Below are 19,022 nucleotides of genomic sequence, written 5' to 3' on the forward strand. Positions count from 1 at the left end.
GTGTTTTTTAGGCAATAGAGACGCAACTGGGTCTCAAAACAGTATTTCCATTCTCAAACAGATCACGTAGAAAATCATAACAATGGGGGAAATACCTGACTGTGGTATAAATTTAACATGATACAGAGAACAATATGTTTGCATGCATAGATTTGAATTGGTTTACATGCTTTGTCTGTATTTGACAAAGAAATAAAATAATTGTTAATATTAAACATGTCTGTGATTTCAGAAGTGTGTATTTATTATTTATGCTCTAATAAGTGGGCAATTTGCAGGTACCCCTGGAAAACAGTGCAAATGGATTTCACAATAGAAGGAAGTGGTTTGGGTTAGATTCACGTATTGAATCAAAGAAAGTTGAAAAGTGATAAAAACAATTTATTTTGTCGTCGACGAGAGACTTTCTTTGCATCGCACTGCCATATCGCAGTCATGCACGATTGTGATTGGCTGCTACAAAATCTAAGTCGGCGGAGATGCCCCTGAATGCTATTAAAACAATGCAGCATCGCATGATGAAATTGAAATGCACATTTTAATTTCATTGCACAATGATGCGATGTTTTAGAGCATCGCATCGTGCTGCAATGTGGAGTCTGATCGGAGCAGTGCCTGAGCTAGTAGCGCGGTGTTTGTGTTCAAAAATTGAGATAAAATAAATTGTTTTTCCCACATGTGCATGGTTTTTCCTGTGAGGGAGAAATAGCAAAAACTTTCATTTTGGCCTATTATTTGTCATTATAGGCATACACAATACCTGCAATTCATATGGAAATATAAATGTGACCACTGGCTTCCTTGACTCATTTCCTTTGTGAAAATGAACACTATTACTGAAGCGAAATTACCAAAACTGACAAAATCTGTTTTGCCTTAAACCGTGGCCAGAATGGCATGACAAAAAAAGATATGTACTGTTCTATGAGCCATTTTGATGTACATTTTTGCTATAATATCCAAACCGCTGTAGCAGTATAACCTAAAAAATTGAAATGGGATTGTTTTGATGTTATTCCCCAATCTTTATCAAACGGGGAATCCCCTGATCTTTAATATTGCACATTCATTTGTAATGCTCTATGCACTCCACTGTAAAGGGATTCCCCATTTCACTCCCGCTGGAAATAAAAAGAACCCATGTATAGCATGTAAATATTCAAATACAGGGTGAGTAAACCAAAAGTTCCACCTTTATTTCGAACTTTTTAGTTTTTTTTGGTTTTTTTTTTAACAAGGTCCATATGAATGCTAGATTCATTAGATACCTTGTTTGAAAAAATGATGTAATTAAGATTGGGCTATTCAATTTAAAATCTACACACTACCCCTGTGGAAGATTTAGCTAAAGTCTTCCACAGAGGGTATATAAGTTTTGAATAGAATACACAATTGGGTAACTTCCATTTGAAAAACTCACTCCAATTGTCCCTAACCCTAAACCTAATCCTAACCCTGAAACAAATGGGGTGCGCTGGGTAAACCAGAATTGTATTGAAAACACAGGGTGCGCAAACCAGAATTGTACCAGTGTCTTTATTGCGCATTGTATGTTCTCATTCTATAAAGTATGTGGAGCATCGTGGGCATAATTTAAAATAATTGTGTATCGCACTAAAAAAATGTAAAAAATGTATAACAGTAGATGCGATTCACCTTATTTTACACAAGATGACAATTTGGAGTATAGCATTTGTAGAAACTTTCAACAACTGAAAAGTTCAACTTGACACGAAATATTGCTTTTTGCCCTCCCCCCTCTTTTTTTTGTGACTCACGGTCACTAGTCACCCTGTACCGCGCAAATCAAAATTTGACACTAGCGTCACACTACTAACAATCGGTGTTATTACTGCATGCTAACAAACAGACAATTATTTTATTGCACAAACTGGCAGAGAATATTGAGATATTTGAGGAAAATGTAAATGATTGCAACGAAGAGGCTTTTAATATGCCCCGTCAGATTTTCCTGCCGCTTGCAAGGCGTATCAACCAATGAAGCCTTGATTGTGTCTGTTTGTCTGCAAAGCGTGTTCGCCACGCCGCTCAACGGCAAGTGGCATGGTAGTATGAAACCAGCATTAGATTATCCACTGGGATGTCTTTTGGTCCAAGCTTCATAGTTTATTCTCAGAGGAAACCATTTTCTACAACATAACATGCACAAAATCATAATTTTCTTTCGGAAGCACCTTCAATAAAAAAATGTTCTGTTTGTACAAAATGAACTTTGTTATTCCTCAATTGAAGTAGAAGGATAGTTTTAATAAAGATTTTAATTATGACTCTTTCTTCAAAATTCACAGCAGAAATGTGAACAGTAATGCATTGTATAGGGCCTACTTTATTGACCCGCTTATTGAGAGCTTGCATAAATAGGAATTCAAATGCACTTTCAGCTCAACATATAAATGCAGTTCTGGGTATGCTGTTAAACTGGCAGAAATTTGTTTGGCCCTATAAAGCAGGAATCCCTGTTTTAATCTATTTAGTATCCATATTGGTATGTTGTACCAATATACTGTACCAACGTGTAAATAAATTTACGTTTGGCGCTTTATTTAAATCTCTGTCATCTTAACGTTCAGTCATTAGCGCATGTATTGGTTCAGTGGTTCTTGAGATATCTCAAAACGTGGAGACTTTTTATGTTGAAGCCTATGGTTAGCACACAGAGCATATATAGGCCTATTCTTTATAATTCTTTACAGCAGCAGACAAACACGCTTTATCATGTTTTATGGGGGATTTTCAGCCTGCCTTTAGCATTTTGCTTCAACCTGAATCCCAGCATATAATACTTTTACACACTTGTATCAACACGGATAAAACATTTAATAATAATAATAATAATATTTTATTTTTATATAGCGCAATACATCAAGCGATCACAAAGCGCTTTACAGCAATAAAACAAAGATATAAATGTACAAGATTTTTAGGATTAAAAGACATAAAAACAATATTTTAGAAGGCAAATATATATATAAAAATACCAGAATCAGCAAAAGATACACAATAAATCAATCCAATAAAAGACCTGAAACAAAATATAATGCAAGAGGGAAATACATGAAGCATTGGAGATCGAGAACAAGACCGACAAATGCAATATATTGAGTAAAAGTCAAAAAAAAAAAGATGCTAATGTGATAAAACACATAATAAAAGCAACATACATGACATATGGCCTACCAAACGAACAATGCGATAAACTTAATGCAACACCAGGCATATTGCACTTGAAAATCTGCACAAGGCACACGAGAGCAAAGACGAGAAACAAAAACAAATGCAATAAACAAGGTGAAGTCTGTGAAAAATGCATGGTATGACGAACAATTTGTATGAACAAGATATAACATGTATTAATTAGTATAAAGTAAAAAAATTTAAACAAATAAGGTTCATGCAGCGTTAACTTCATGCATGAGTGATCATGAACTTCGCCATGGTCATGATGATCGTACCAAAAAAGTTCTGCTTAATCGACTGCTAATAATATAATTCTGTTCTTGTAACTTGTAGCTTCTTTTATAGGACCAGGGAATTCCCAAGTCCAACATAATAAGGAGAGTGTTCATTTCGTAATACTTGTACCATTTGAAATGTTAACCTTAAAGCAATGGAAGAACCTTTTTAATGATGCTGATGAAAGAACTAATAAATAATGATGTGAGGTGGTCAGTTGAATCCGGTGGAGTATAGAAGTCATCACATTTGCCTTATTTTGACAATAAATAGATAATTAGCGCGTTCCCAAATCACTATGGAACTTTACACGGACTATAAATTAGCAGTACTTGGAGTAATGGTTTTCTGGTTTACATCGTTCATGTATTCATCATCAGCACAAGTTTTTTATGGTAAGTAGGCTATGTACTTGTATATTTCACCATAATGACGGTTTAGTTCAAACTGTATAACTTTTTCTAACTACAATTTTACACAATAATAGTCATCAAAATTGTCCACCAAATGGCTTCAATGACCCACGGCCGTCGCCATGGGGTGTGAGGTGCGACCCCCTGGTGATCCCTAAAAAAAGGGAAGAGAGAGAGAGAGAGAAAGGAAGAAATAAAGTGAAAGAGAAGGTGAAGAGAGAGGGAGGGGAGTGAGAGAGAGGCGCATGAGAAAGCAGATAAAAACTACATTAAGTTCGTAGTATAGGCCCTGGGGCCGGTATATTGGGCCTACAATGATGTTGGCCAGGCGCGTTGGGGTGATGTGGACGAAGAACTATAAATGATTTGGCAAGATCGACAAAATATGTGCGCATCCCCTCCACACCACGCCCTTCATCAGTACCAATGGAGATTAGTCATGGGCATTGGCGTATAGATCACGGGGATGGGGGGGGGGGTAAATCTCCCCAATATATTAATGTAGGGCCTATGGTGGTCCATACAATCATCCATCATCCTCATGTTGACGCCTGTAAAGTGAGTTTTGTGGTTACTGACCATATTAAGGTGGCTGTGTACTCTCAGATATGCATGTAGTAAAAGTGCAATAACTTTGTAATTATTCGCGCAAGATATATAAAAGTATACATTTTTATGAAGGCAAGACATCAATAAATCTTAATATGAATACAGATTTGGGGTAAAAACAACAATTATGAAGAAAATCACAAAAAAGTGAGTTTTTGGCAATATTTGTTAGGTACATCATAACAAAAAACACTCTTTCCAAAATATTTTATTTTGTTTTTAGCTCAATCTTGAGGCTCCATTCCAAAACGGTTTTTTTTTTTTTGATATTGGCCTTAATTTTGAGATATTGACCATATAAGGCATCAAATTGAACTTTTAAAATTCACAAGCGCCTATTTGCACAAAATGATGCCTAAAATCATAAATAGACCAAAATATAAAAAAAATGAGAAAACCGTTTCTTGAGTCGATCATGCTTTTTACGATGATCATATTTGCTTACCTATAGATGCTGTATTTATTGAGTTATCGTGTACCTAAATCGTCATTTTACCGAGAAAATGAACATTGAAATAATGGCCGTTGAAGTTTAAAGTGGTCACATTATGCACTTTCATCGAATCTTACAGGAGAATGCGGCAGTTTTCGTTTTTCTACCTTATATAACGTGAACATCGGGTAAATCCACAGCCCCTTGAGAAGTTTGAGCGAAATCCATTCATAACTTGATATTTAAATCGGGGAAAGAACTTGAAAAAACCCACATTTTATCAGCTAAAAGCGGAGCCATTTGACCGCTAGGTTTTGTGAAATCAGTGCTTCCGTGGTGCTTCCATAAGATGCGCCGGCGCATGTAGATAAGCGTTAGCATTATGCGTAAGCGTATTTGTGCGTTAACAAATTGCGCGATCGATAGCGATCTTGTGATTCTTGCCGCGTGTACCCTGCTGGTACAACAAAGATTTTCTTTCCTTTTCAATTTCAAATACTGAGTGGAATAGTGAAATAAAATCCTTAAAATATTGCAGTTGGAGATTACAAATCTGGAGTTTCATTCCTTGTATTTATAAAAAACATAACAAGGTACAAACTTATCAAAAAAACTCAATTTTGCGAAAGAAACCATGTCTAGAGTACACAGCCGCGTTAACCCCATATTTGGCCATATAAATTTTTGTGCTCCTTGTTGAAACCAGGAGAGCAATTTGATAGAGCTCCAAGATTTTTTAGAAACGAAGTTCTGTAATTAAGACACGGCCGTCAATATTCATATTTGGGGTATGTCGAACGCTTTTGAAAACATGACATTTATTCAAGTCCGTGGCGAAGCGTGGGTCATCATATTGGGGGCACCGACCATGATGGGGGCACCGGGTCTGATTGGGGGTGGGCACCAGCCGTTTTTCAGCAATTTTCATATGGGATTTTCTAATTTTGGTGGAGGGGGGCACGTGCCCCTACGACGCTCGCGCTACGACACTGGATTGAGATACGAGTACACATTTGCAGGTTTACTTATTCGTAAATAACCACGTGTATCTCAGTAGGCTACGTGTATATGATTTGCTCAAAACCCTTTACACTTTCGTGGATGGGACTCTTCATGTTTGCATGTTTTAAAAGCGCTAATAGATAGTAAGCACATGCTAACTATCGAGTAAATATCGGTATTCTACCAGTTTAGCTTCAAATTATACATTTGTTTCTAACTATCGAGTAAATATCGGTATTCTACCAGTTTAGCTTCAAATTATACATTTGTTTCTCGCGCTTCGCGCGCATCCGCGCATTTGTACCATAAACTTGATTCGATTTGTCGCCAAAAGGTGCCGGATTCGCTATATACTTCAAGAAATATTTTCCAACCCATGCATTTCCCCCACCAATTTACGATTTGCATCTTCCTTTTGGTCTATTTTAAATCCAAAATTAACCCAATTTTGGAACATTTATTATTAAAATGCCAAATGTTACTACACGCATAGAAATGACTTGTTCGCCTTGTTGGCGCAATTCAAAAGGAGTAAGTTTGGACAACTCAAAAATAGTGTAAAAGTTGCCAAAACTTAATTAACTTGATTTAATTCACTTATGTAGCCTACATATGATTGTAATTATTGTAATATAGACCTATATACGTAAGTTTGATTTTGTGTACATGTGTGTGAGGGTAGGCCCCCTATAATTATTATGTGTGATATGATATGAATGGGGGTGAGACTAGTAAGGGTGAGAGGGATGAGAGCGTGGGGGTGTGCGTGAGTGGGTTGTGTACCGGTATCTTTTAGGCAAAATAAAATAATAAACATGTTTCACGTCCCCTCCCGCTTAATGTTTTTGAGGTTTCCTCAAATATATTTTTATTTTTGGAAATTTTAGTTATAACTTTTCAAAAAATATGTCTAGGAAGTTGGAATGCTTTCTATAGCCTTGTTAAGATACACTCTCAGAACATTGGTTAAAAATTTTAACCAACTTGGTTAAAATTTTAACCAACCATGTATTTACAGGTGAACAGCCCAACAGTTGGTTATATTGTTAACCAACATGGGTTGGTTAACAATATAACCACAGGTTGGTTAAAAACATTGACCAACTACTGGTTAACATTACGGTAACCAACCAGTTGGGTAAAGCATGTTGGGCAAAATGGGCAAAATATAACCAATAGTTGGTTAAACACTATGAATGGGAAGTTCATTTCATTGTTCATATTTTAACCAATTGGAGACATTTGAAGGTAGGAAATTATATTATAAACATTTTATCGGGTATAACACTTAGTTTAAGTGTTGCGAGGCCAGACTGTGAGCAAGACTTACGATGCTTTATCGACGGCAGCTACCACCACAACCGGTAAGCAAGCTAAGCTTACCGGTCGCACACACTTAAACTAAGTGTTATACCCGATAAAATGATATACTTTATAATATAATTCCCTACCTTCAAATGTCTCAAACAGATCTTGAAGACCCCGATCCACAGCTTTGCAGCAAGCCACTCATATCGGACATCTTGTTTTCTGAAATGCATTTTTGCCCGACACAATGACCAATCACAGTTCGCAAAGGAACACCATGTGACCATGGTTGGGCAAAACCATACTTTGCCCAACTTTATTGGCGGGAAAAGGATGTTTTTTACCAAGGTTGGTTAACTTTTAACCAACATTGTGTAAATACCATATTGACATGTTTGACCAACCATGTATTAAACTGTATTTTGCCTTAACTTCAAGAATCTTAACCATTGTTGGGCATTTTTTAACCAACTGTTTTCTGCCCATTCATTTTTTATCCAATGTTCTGAGAGTGTACAAGAAACATTTTAGGAAGGTTTTGTGATCATTGGAGGGGGTGTAACTCTCAGAACAACAAATAAAAAAGGGCCTCCTTCTCTTTGCAGGCATTATTGTATATGCTAAAACAGCTCTAAGTATTACACCAATTTTGCCATAAAAAAATAGAAAATAAAAAGCCCCCTCCTCCTCCTTTTTTTTTCGAAAACCCGGACGTGAAACACGTTTTATTTTGTACTTTGCCTTATACATTGTACATTATTTAATATTTATATTCATTACTATGAGTTATTGTTGTTGTTGTTTGAAATGTATTTTTTGTCTTTTATATGAACGCACCGCCAATTTAGGCGTGTGCCGCTGATTCAAAAGCGTCTGTTCAAATAAATAAATAAATAAATAAACATGACATGACCTGATGAGCGCCATAATACATCCATCTGTCTGTTTGCTTTTGACCATTACTGGAGAAACGTGTGTTAAGCGCAAACACACAGTGCCAACTCGTGTCCAATCAACAGTCGTCAGTGATTTGGGGCATGTTTGTGTTGTTTTGATAGGAAAGCATGACTGAAATGTATGTCAAAAGTCTCCCGTTTTAAATAATAGCCCACAACTTATACAAGACAATAAGAATTGTGTCCTGCAGTCGCAGCAGAGCTCAGAGTAGTGACAAGAAGCATGACAAGTTCTAAGAGAGTTGCATGTTGGTAAGCTTAAATAAAAATGTAATGTAGGTAACCCAGTAGTTCACCACATAAACTTATGGCTCAAAATTCGGACCGCTCGCCAATAAGTTTACTGCTTTCTATGTTTTGAAATTTGTTGACGTTTTAACGATCCCCGATTCCCGGTCGCTTATTTTAGCCGTGTCACGTCACATGCATGACGCTGGTGGGTACCAACAAAAAAAAACTTCGATCGCCGATAACGATGTGATATGGGACTTACATATAGGATTACACAGAGATATTTCTGCCAAAATTTGACCATTTCTAGGCAAGTTGGCCCTACTTTGTCTGCGTTTAAATATGAAAAGGACAGTCTTAAGTGCAACGCTTTGATGTTTTGGGAGACTGGGAGGTTCAGAACAAAAAATGATGGAGCCTATTCTTGACTGTGTAATATTCCTTCAACCAGTTGCTGTGCGGTAACAGTCTTATACGATGGACAGATAGTATCAGTTTGTGAATGAGGACATCGTATAAGTTCCTTGTACTAGGTAACCCAGGCAAACCTTAGTTAACACATTTGCTAGTCAGCCAAATTCGCCGACAATGTCAATGCATATTTACATAGAAATTTAAAACAACTGGCCGAAGAAGGAAACGTACATGTTTTCTATACTTCACTTGACCCAAATATATGATTTTTTATGGTGATAAGTCACTCGCACATGGAACTTTAGAGGGATTTGGATAGCAGTTCCATTAAAAAAGCTGCTATCATAATGAGACTAAGATCTAGAAACACCCCCGAAATGCCGTTTTGGGGAATTTTGCTAGCTGAAACTTTTTGATGAAACTTGAAAGTCAATCTTTGACAAGATGTAACTTTGCTACGGAAAGTGCTATGAAAAAATGGTTTTCAGTTTTGGCTTTGTTTACTCAAGGGCTTTGATATATTTGATATATATATAAAATGATGCAGTTTGATGGCAAATTTGAATTCACCTAGCATACCTACTAAAATGTGATCAGTGACGTGACAGTCCCGGGTGACAGTACCACACTGAGTTAGGCCAAACACTTGTGCTGAACAGTCTTGCCAAAACTTTGCAGCGTCAAGGCGCTGCGCATTGACTCGCCAGGCCGCGGTAAAGGATTCTCAAGTAGCCCAATTTTTTAAGCTTAAAAAAAAAACTTCCGGTACTTACTGGGAAGTTATTGACCGATCAATAAATGGTCACAAAACCCATTGTAATTTCAATTTGGAGCTTCAAAGACTCAAAACCTTCATAAATCGGCTAAATTTAAAGGAAAATACATCAAATTACTGCCGCGGCCTGAGACTGGCAAAAGTAGCCCAATTTTAGACAAGTAGCGGCATGCTTTTTTGAGTAGCAGCAAGTGATCGCCAAGTAGCCCAATTGTGCGCCTAAGGCGCGGCGTTGACATCACTGGTGCTGAAAGCCAAATTGGTCACTTACACATGTATGGCTCACTGTTCAAAATGTGACATCGACACCAATTGCAGTCCCCGAATTGGCCTACTTTTTAACCGACCTCAATTCCGAAACATTTAGTGATAGTTAAAAATGCAATCCCCATGCACCCTTTGGTTAGGCAGTAACAAAAATAACATGTATATCGTCCCCGCCCTCACCGATTTGTGGAGATTTTCAAATATTTTTCTTATTTTTCTTATTTGCACGCTTACTTAATTTCTAAAATTGTTGTGATGAAAAGACATGTTCAGAAGTTCTTGGTTGTCATTTATAAACACATTGCAAACACTTTCTTCAAGCTAGGGGGTAGGGCTTTTTTGGAGAAAAAACAAAAATATCTGGGGGGCCTCCCAGATTTGATGATGTGTTGACAAATGCTTTGCAATTGCAATATTACACAGAAATGAATGGTAAAAAAATAACACAACAAATAATAAGGACCTCCCTCACATACACAAAGTTTACAAATAAATAATAAATACATGCATAAATAAATAATTGGCTGGTGCGTTGTTAAATAATATTCACGTAAGTAAGTAAGAAAAGTAAGTAAGTACGGTAAGGCCATGGGAATTAAAGTAGTAGATTTGCGTCCACCGCCCGCATGCTCCAAAACCTGCCGCATATTTTTTCATTATTTGCAAAAAATTTCATTATTTACCAGAAACAAGAAAAAAATGGCTTTCAAACATAAAATCAGCAAGTTTGAAGTTGGTAAAACAGTCGTAAAAACCGTGAAAATGAGTCTGCAATGATGTTGTTCACCGGTGTTGGCTGTTCACCGCGAGTCCCGGGCGTGTAGTTCAGTACAACAAGCATGACAGGCCAGGCAACACCGGTAGCCCAGCAGCCATCTTGAAAAAAAAACCACATGAATATAATGCTAATGCCTGACTCCTGTTAAGGTCATAATTTCATTCATAAAAACATGCCTGATCAATCCCAACCACTCCGAGCTACCGATTAAGACCATGTGAATGTGACGTGATTGGGTTCATGAATATTTAATGAGCAGCGCGATACTGCCTCAAACGGTAAAAAAGATGACGGGGATCACCAAAATTCAGATGCTTAGTCTCCTCCGCAGCCAGTTTGGTTACGCTCCCTCCACACAAACAGTCTGCCAATTGCCACTTATAACGCCGTTTCTGATTGGCTACACGAAAGTAGCCATAGAGCTGTACATACGGGAACTTGATTGACCTCACTCAGCTGGCGAGATGGCAGGTCAAAATTGCTCATGAATAATAAAGTAGCCGTCTAGCCGATCGACCAATTGAAAGCTTTGTTTGACGTCAAGCTGGATGGCGTCGCAGAAAACCGTTAGCGAATCAAAAGGACCAGTTCGTGATCATTGGCAGACTGTTTGTGTGGAGGGAGCGGAACCAAACTGGCTGCTGTGGAGACTATCAGATGCTATGCACTTTGCATGCTTTGTGGTGCCTGGCAACATGGCGTGCTAACCGGCTCCTTTACTTCTAACTTTGTACAGCGTGAATGGGGTAGTTCTTTTGTGCCTAATAGAATAGAAATAATGAAAAAAAGCCGTGTGGGATTTCAAAAAGTTCTGGACGCAAATCTACTACTTCAATTATATTTGTTTTAAATAAAATATACACCATAAGGCGTGTGAAAGTTGATTCGAGTTTATCGTCCCCTGCCCGCGTCACTTTTTGGAAACCAAAAATACTCGCGTCAAATTTTCAAAAATGCCAAAATAATTTATTATTTTCAAAGTATCAGTGTTTTCACCAGTTTTAGCAATTGGAAACATATATTTTTGTTTGTAAAACATAAATTCATAACTTGGAAGCAAAACCAGGCTCTTCTAAATTTTCTAGTCCCTACCCATATAAAAACATGTTTATAAGTTACATGTATGAGTTTGGCTTTAAATCAACACCCATTTTAAGTCAATAATGAAATCTGGAAACCTGGAAAAAAAAAGTGACGATAAACTCGGAATTGACTTTCATGCGCCTAATAATGTGCAATTTTAATAGAGTGACAAAATTGCTTTTTTCACATTTTTTCAATATTTCGAAAAAAAGAGTTAAATTAAAAAAAATTAGACGAAAACCTTCCCGAAGTTCATGCCTCCTTCATGAAAAGCTAACTGAATTTTTTTTATTTTGAACCGATTTTTTTTTATATTGTCACAAAAAAATTGGGGTAAAAAAGTGAATTTTTGTGATTTTTTCAAAAACGCAAGATTTTTGACAAAATCTTGACACATCACCATGGGATTCCTTGGCTCATTTCCTTTCCGAAAATGTATAGTTTTATATACTTTGGACAAACAATTCAGAAATAATGATGCTCTTAAAGGTCAATTAGATTTAATTTTCCAGTACCACCAGGCCCGCGACACTCCGGCACTTGTTGGAAGACATCTAGTACAGCAGACAGTACATGTACAATGTGATTCTCTAATTTATAATTAGGATTACGTCATTGTCAGAATGCCAGAGCTTGTTTCATTTGTTCATTAGAATGATTGACAGCTTCACAGACAGCGGTGGGCGGACTTTATACTCTTTGTTTTGTGAGCGGTACAAAAATGTGATTCTCCTCATAAATTATAGGTCAAGGTAGGTCAATTCGGACGTGACGCCTGTCTTCAACCGCTGTATAGCACGGTATAGGCAGTTTGCAGAGAGTGTCGCTTCTCTATCTCTTTTTCTCGGGTACCACTACCAAACCCACATCGTTTTACAATGGTGGCATTTTACACATCCTTAAATGTTGGCATTGATGTAATCAGCTGAAACCCAATTATGGAAAATGTTTGATTAAATTTGCAATATGTGACATGTAATGTCAAAAGGAGACACTTTTGGGCAGGACCGTAAATGGAGAAATAGCCAAAAATCTTCACATTTTTTTCACAATTTGGGTTTGTTCCCGGGGTTTGTTGTGAATTTGTGATGTTACAAAAAATGTATATTAAAGTTTAAAATATTGTCTGATAGTTTCAACCCGGAATATAACTGGCATCTTGTATTTTTTGAGACATTTTTCAAGGTAATTCCTACTCTAAACATTGCTATAAATAATAATAAAGGCCGATCTCTCAATTTCTAATTTTATTATACCATAACTTACGAACTCAATATCTTCGCTTAGGAATGTACAATTTCATTGGGGAAAACGGCGTTGTGGAGCAAAATATCTTTATATTTAATTTTAAGATATATGTAAAACCTCAAAATTGATAACCTGCCCAAAAGTGTCTCCTTTTGACTTGACACGTCACATATATTTATTAGTAAATAATTTGGATATTTGGAAAACGTTTTTGCAATGTTTGTTTATAATGATAAAAAAAATCCATTTTGACGAAGAAAAGCTTAGAAATGAATAATAAACATTCTTCAGACCGATGTTTTATGTTTACCCCCTCCCCCTAAATGAAGTTAGTTTCATTTATAGGACATCAGCAATCATTTGGCTTGTCCCCTTACCTTACCTGTATGTTCATTTGCAGTGTAGCCGATAATCATGAGTATAGGAACCATCTTGTTTCATATTATAAAAAACCCACAAAAAACATCACCTTTTTACTTCCTTAACCCTAACACACCTGAGTACTACAAAATTCTACATGATATATGTACTGTGCCTGCATGCATGACGCAATCACCCTATTAAAGTGATATAGGCACGCTTTCGTTGGCCCGGCCAGAGAAAAGACCCGTGGCTAAGTGTCGCCGACCTAGTGCTTGGCATGCAAGGGGTCTCGGGATGAAATCCCCCCAGAGCAATTAAACAAACTCTTTGTTTGTTTTCTCTCTTTATTCCTTCCAGTCACCAAAAAGCCCTTCAGGCATTAGGGTTAGTATGAGACCAAGAAATTGCAGGCAGAACAGTTTCCATGACAAAAGAAATTTTATATGCCAATTAACATTTTACTTCTAAAATGTTGTTATGGTATTATTGGTATGGTACATTGCATTCATGCAATGTACTACATATGTATACTGCCTGTGATTCAAAAAATTTTCTTCTTTCATTTTATTTTCCAGATATTCAGCTGGTTGATGTGAACAATCTTGCAGGGTTGAATTTGTCAATGTATCAACCTCATGAATTTCAGTCCTTGCAAATGATCATAGGAATTGGTCACAATGTGACGATACCAACATCTGGAAAACCAGAATACGAGATCTACATCCCTTTAAGCGGCAGTCACAAAAAGTATCCAGTTTGGGAAGGAAAAGCAGATGGTGAAATCGATGTGTCCATCCAAAGACAATATCCACTGAACATATCACAGTTCACATTTACTCTGCCAGGACCATTACAAATGTGTGAGGAATTAGAATCAAGTTTGTGTGTTAAGATTTCTTTGCCAGAAGATCGATATCATCATACTTACGATATAAATCTGACAAATAATCACCTGTGTGTTCAATTTACTAAGGAATGTCGACTGCCGTTAGTTGGTAAGAGGTTAATATGTACCGTACTAGCAATTCCAATGTCAGACCCAAATTTCGCTGTTATGTAAATGTAAAATTAAGTGTTATTTTCTGTGTTCTAACAAAAACCTTTAAAAGTGCCAAGTATTTTTTGCTGTTGCCAGGAGTAAATAGGCAATCTCAAACATGCAAGATGCTTATTTCACCATTTTTCCAGCATTAAATTTTAAAGACAATGCAGTTTTTGTGTAGTTGTGAACGATTGATAAGCGAATACTTTAATTGATTTATATACGGGGTATGGTGGTAGTATCTGTTCTAACATTGATGACACCAATGTCACTTTGAAAGAGGTATAAAGCGCGCTTCAGACTCCGAGTATTGTATGTACAATATTGTATGTACAATATATACGTTATTTAATCTATTGCCATTCTATTTCCAGTAATGTTTAAGTTCTAACGAATGTTTGATGACGAAAAATCGATAATATGTTACATACAATATCTAGCAGAAATATATTATCGATTTTACGTCATCAAACATTCGTTAGAACTTAAACATTACTGGAAATAGAATGGCAATAGATTAAATAACGTATATATTGTACATACAATATTATGCATAATAAAAAGTCTGTATACTGCTTTTAAAGTGATTTGATGAGACAAGTGCCCTTAGCAAATCAATACTGTATTGATTGCATATTTATTTGTTCCATTGCATTCACACCCAAAAACATACCCTGAATGTGAATGGAATTTGTCCTGTGTGACGTCACAAGGTATCACCATAGTTGGAACATATAGAATGTACATGTATGATGTGTTTCTTATGTGGTATTTGCTGATGTAGTGCACGTTAGTATCCATTGGTTACTGGTAAAGCCTTGGCTCATACCAGGACACTAACCTTGTGGTGTAGTGGATAGAGCACCGGACTCGTGATCACAAGGTTGTGAGTTCGAACCCCCACCTCTGTCGCAGCATTCACTTTAATCAATTGATAGGTCCAAGAGTAATTCTGGCGTCTATACATGGTCAGCCAGCATGACTGATTAACCTAGACGTAAAACGTTTCTCATCAATGTAACTGGTCTAACCAGCTTAGTGTAGATGCAGCTTTGTCTGTGATACTGAGTTTCCCAAGGGAAGTTACCATAACAGAAACAGTAACACTAACAGAAAACAGAAACCGATGGGTTTAACCAACCCCAGACTTGTGACAAATCTCATACACCTATTCCGAATTATGATATGCTATAGGCTTTGTGTTGTGATCATTTTGATCAGTGGTTTATAACATAGAAAGCGTGAGCCAGTTGACCTAGCAACTGTCATATTCTAACATGCACTCCACCAGCTGATTATAATTCTTAGTCAGTGGGAGTGGTCTATACGTAGACACATAATCTGATCCCAGGTCATCATGAGTGTTGATAAGGCGTAACACGCTCGTAGAGGTGCGCGTATGTATTGCGTTGTATGCGTAGATGCAGTGCGGAATACTCGAACGCGCTAGCAGTATGCGCAACAAAAGATGTGAAGTTGTAGTTTTTTAAAACAAGTTTCATTCATTTTAGGAAAAGGGGAGTTTTTATGACGGTAACTTAATTTTTGCTTTAAAAAATAGTTTACAGTTATTAAAATAATATTTAACTTACCAAGAAAGAGAATAAACGATAGGAATTTTTATTTTGACAATCCTCTACCTATGATAGACGACAGGCAGGTCCAATATTTCAGCTGCACGGCATCCACTACTCAAAATATTGGACCTGCCTGTCGTCTATCACACGGTAGAGGATAGTCAAAATAAAAATTCCTATCGTTTATTCTCTAATTGATGTCAGAGCATGTCATAAACAGTACATATCAATACATTACATGTACTTCTTCAGGACCAGGAATTTGTTGATTCATTATTTTGTATGTTTTGTTTTGTTAAATTTTCTAAACAGATATCGCTTTGAAGGATGTTTCGATTCGTCACCCTGAAGGAGATGAAATGATGTTGACTTTCGGACCTCATCTGACTACAGCAATTTCCTTGGACATGACTATCATCAACAATTCAAGTCAATTATACATATATCCGGTAGGTTTTTGATTCCAGTAAACCTGAACAAGGAAAGCTGTCATACAGATTGGAACAAACCAAAAGTCTCCAGTCTATTACACTATGCGCTCTATTCTCTATGTTTCAACTATGACATGGTAATAGTCAAATAATGACAACTATGTATTGTGTCCTCAAGATACATAAATAAGGCAACTATATTGCAAACTAATACATAAAGTTTAGCTAATTTTACACAAACTGATCATTTGTCATATAATTGTTGCGTATTCTCTGTTCGTATTGAGTAAATATTTCAGTAAAGTACTAGAAAAAAGTAAAAGCAAGTTTTTAAACATTATTTATTGATCTTGTGTTCCAGTGTGTGTTATGTTGTGCATATGTTGTACATGTATGACCTGACTGATGTTCTACATTACCGGTTTCAGTCATGTTTATCATGGAGAGCGATAGTCTAGTGGTTATGGCTTAAATTACATCTGCCTAGCAAACAGAAGGTTGCGTGTTTCAGCATCCACCGTGATTTTTGGCCCCACATTATATGTGGGGCTTATGTTATTGCCAGGGTTCAATTTACTTAGAAAAACTTGCATAGCAATTTTTAGCGGAAATATTTTTTAGGTGATGTTCTTATAATATTAGCATAATATGTTTATATTGTAAAATATTGCTATACAAGCTGATAATTGTGTAGCAGGTTGTCCAAAATGAGGAGCATTTTGCTCCACGACACAAGTTAAATCGAACCCTGGTTATTGTCCAAATGGTTGGCTGTCTGGGCTGAAGCAAAACCATTAATCGACTGTGCTAGCTGCTTAAACGCTGTAACCATCAACTTCAAGTTTCGTATGGTGATAGGATTATGTACAGTTTTGTACGGTTTTGTACAGTTTGTTTCCCCACAACAATTTGAAACACCCTAGTGTTTCTGTCATAAAAAGAAAACTAAAATTAATTGTTTTGTACAATTCATGTCACAGGCAACTATAGCTACCAACTTCATTTTTACTATCAGCTTCAAGGACAACAGTAAAGCAATTGTGCAGCAGTCTGTCATACCAAATATGACATTATCTTCTGCTGGACTTGGACCAAAAAAAGAGTTGCTCTTTCAGAATGTGTTCATCAATATCAATGGTCTTCCAAAATCCAAATGTCTGGAGCTGGAAACTTTGTGTATCACAGTCACCCCAGGGACTAATGCCACATACATAGATGACTGGAGTGATAATAATGAGGTGTTTATTCCATTGGAAAATGGAGGAGAAGGGCAACTGCAGTGTCCATTTGGTATGTTTTTAAATTGTATTCTTAAAGGGGCATTTCGTGATCCACAGCCTCACTTTTTTTTTTTTAAAGTTGAGATTTTTATACCACTGGAAACCTCTGGCTACCCAATGTTTATGTGCACAAAATTTCTTGCAAATCAATTTAATAAGCAAAAATATCGCCAAATTAGAATTAATGTATGTTCTGGTACACCAGAACGAAATTACAACAGTGGCCTATGGAGTAGTGTAATGCACATAATCATGCATAACTCGCAAATGCAAGATCAAAATAAACTGAAATTTTAGGAAGAAGATTGTTTCATGGATATTTACTGAAAAAAAAAAAAAAAAAATAACACACTGGTAACAAAAGTTATGTATATTATAGGGGCAAGGAATCCAGTTACTACACTGGAATTTCAGTGACTCAAGACAAGCGGTATATGTTATTTATGATAAAAAAGAGGTACCGCTAGAATGAACCTCATGAACCGCTTGTCTTGAATCAATGAAATTTCAGTGAAGTGATTGGATTCCTTGCCCCTATAATATACGTAACTTTTGTTACCAGTCTGTAGTTATTTTTTGAGAAAAATGCTAAATTAGTCACAAAATTTATCAGGGGGTGTAGTACCACCTTAACCCTAACACGCCTCAGTACTACAAAATGCTACTTGATATATGCGCGGTTTGTGTGTGCACCTCACGTGGTATGATGATGCAATCGCCCTAAGTGATATATAGGCACGGTTTCGCTGGCCAGCGAAGCCCAAGACCTGTGGCAAAGTGTTGTGAGCCAGTGGTTGGCATGCGAGGGGTCTCACAGTTTCGCTGGCCAGCGAAGCCCAAGACCTGTGGCAAAGTGTCGATGCGCCAGTGGTTGGCATGCGAGGGTCTCTGGTTGAATCCCACCCGAGCAAACAACTTCTTTCTTTCTTTTCTCTCTTTAGTCCTTCCTTCCTTTCCTTTCCCGTCGCTAAAAAGCCCCTGGCGGGTTAGTGTTAGGTGACCAATATCGAAACTCAATATGGGCTCAGTTAACCCTAACATGCCTAAGTACTACAAAATACTACTTGATATATGCGCTGTTCGTGCGTGCACCCCACGTGGTGGGATGACGTAATCGCCACAAGTGATATATAGGCACAGTTTCGCTGGCCAGCGAAGCCCAAGACCTGTGGCAAAGTGTCGCCGAGCCAGTGGTTGGAATTCGAGGGTCTCGGGTTCGAATCCCACCCGGAGCAAACAACTTCTTTGTTTTCTCTCTTTATTCCTTCCTTCTTTCCCTTCCGTCGCCAAAAAGCCCCTAGCGGGATAGGGTTAGAGTGACATTCGCAGATTGTGAGT

The 19,022-nt window shown here is 37.2% G+C and overlaps 1 protein-coding gene across 1 annotated transcript in view; it reads left to right on the top strand.

The window, feature by feature from the left end:
- Positions 1–3,561: 3,561 nt before the first annotated feature.
- LOC140154249 (uncharacterized) overlaps positions 3,562–19,022 on the top strand; it is a 62,827-nt gene continuing 47,366 nt past the window's right edge. Inside the window, exons 1-4 of the mRNA XM_072176836.1 lie at positions 3,562–3,869; positions 13,930–14,349; positions 16,286–16,422; positions 17,385–17,694. Coding sequence (XP_072032937.1) covers positions 3,773–3,869; positions 13,930–14,349; positions 16,286–16,422; positions 17,385–17,694 — 964 coding nt within the window. The 5' untranslated portion in view covers positions 3,562–3,772. The remainder of the gene's footprint in view (positions 3,870–13,929; positions 14,350–16,285; positions 16,423–17,384; positions 17,695–19,022) is intronic.

This window comes from Amphiura filiformis, chromosome 6 (assembly GCF_039555335.1).
Source record: "Amphiura filiformis chromosome 6, Afil_fr2py, whole genome shotgun sequence".
Taxonomy (NCBI): Eukaryota; Metazoa; Echinodermata; class Ophiuroidea; order Amphilepidida; family Amphiuridae; genus Amphiura; species Amphiura filiformis.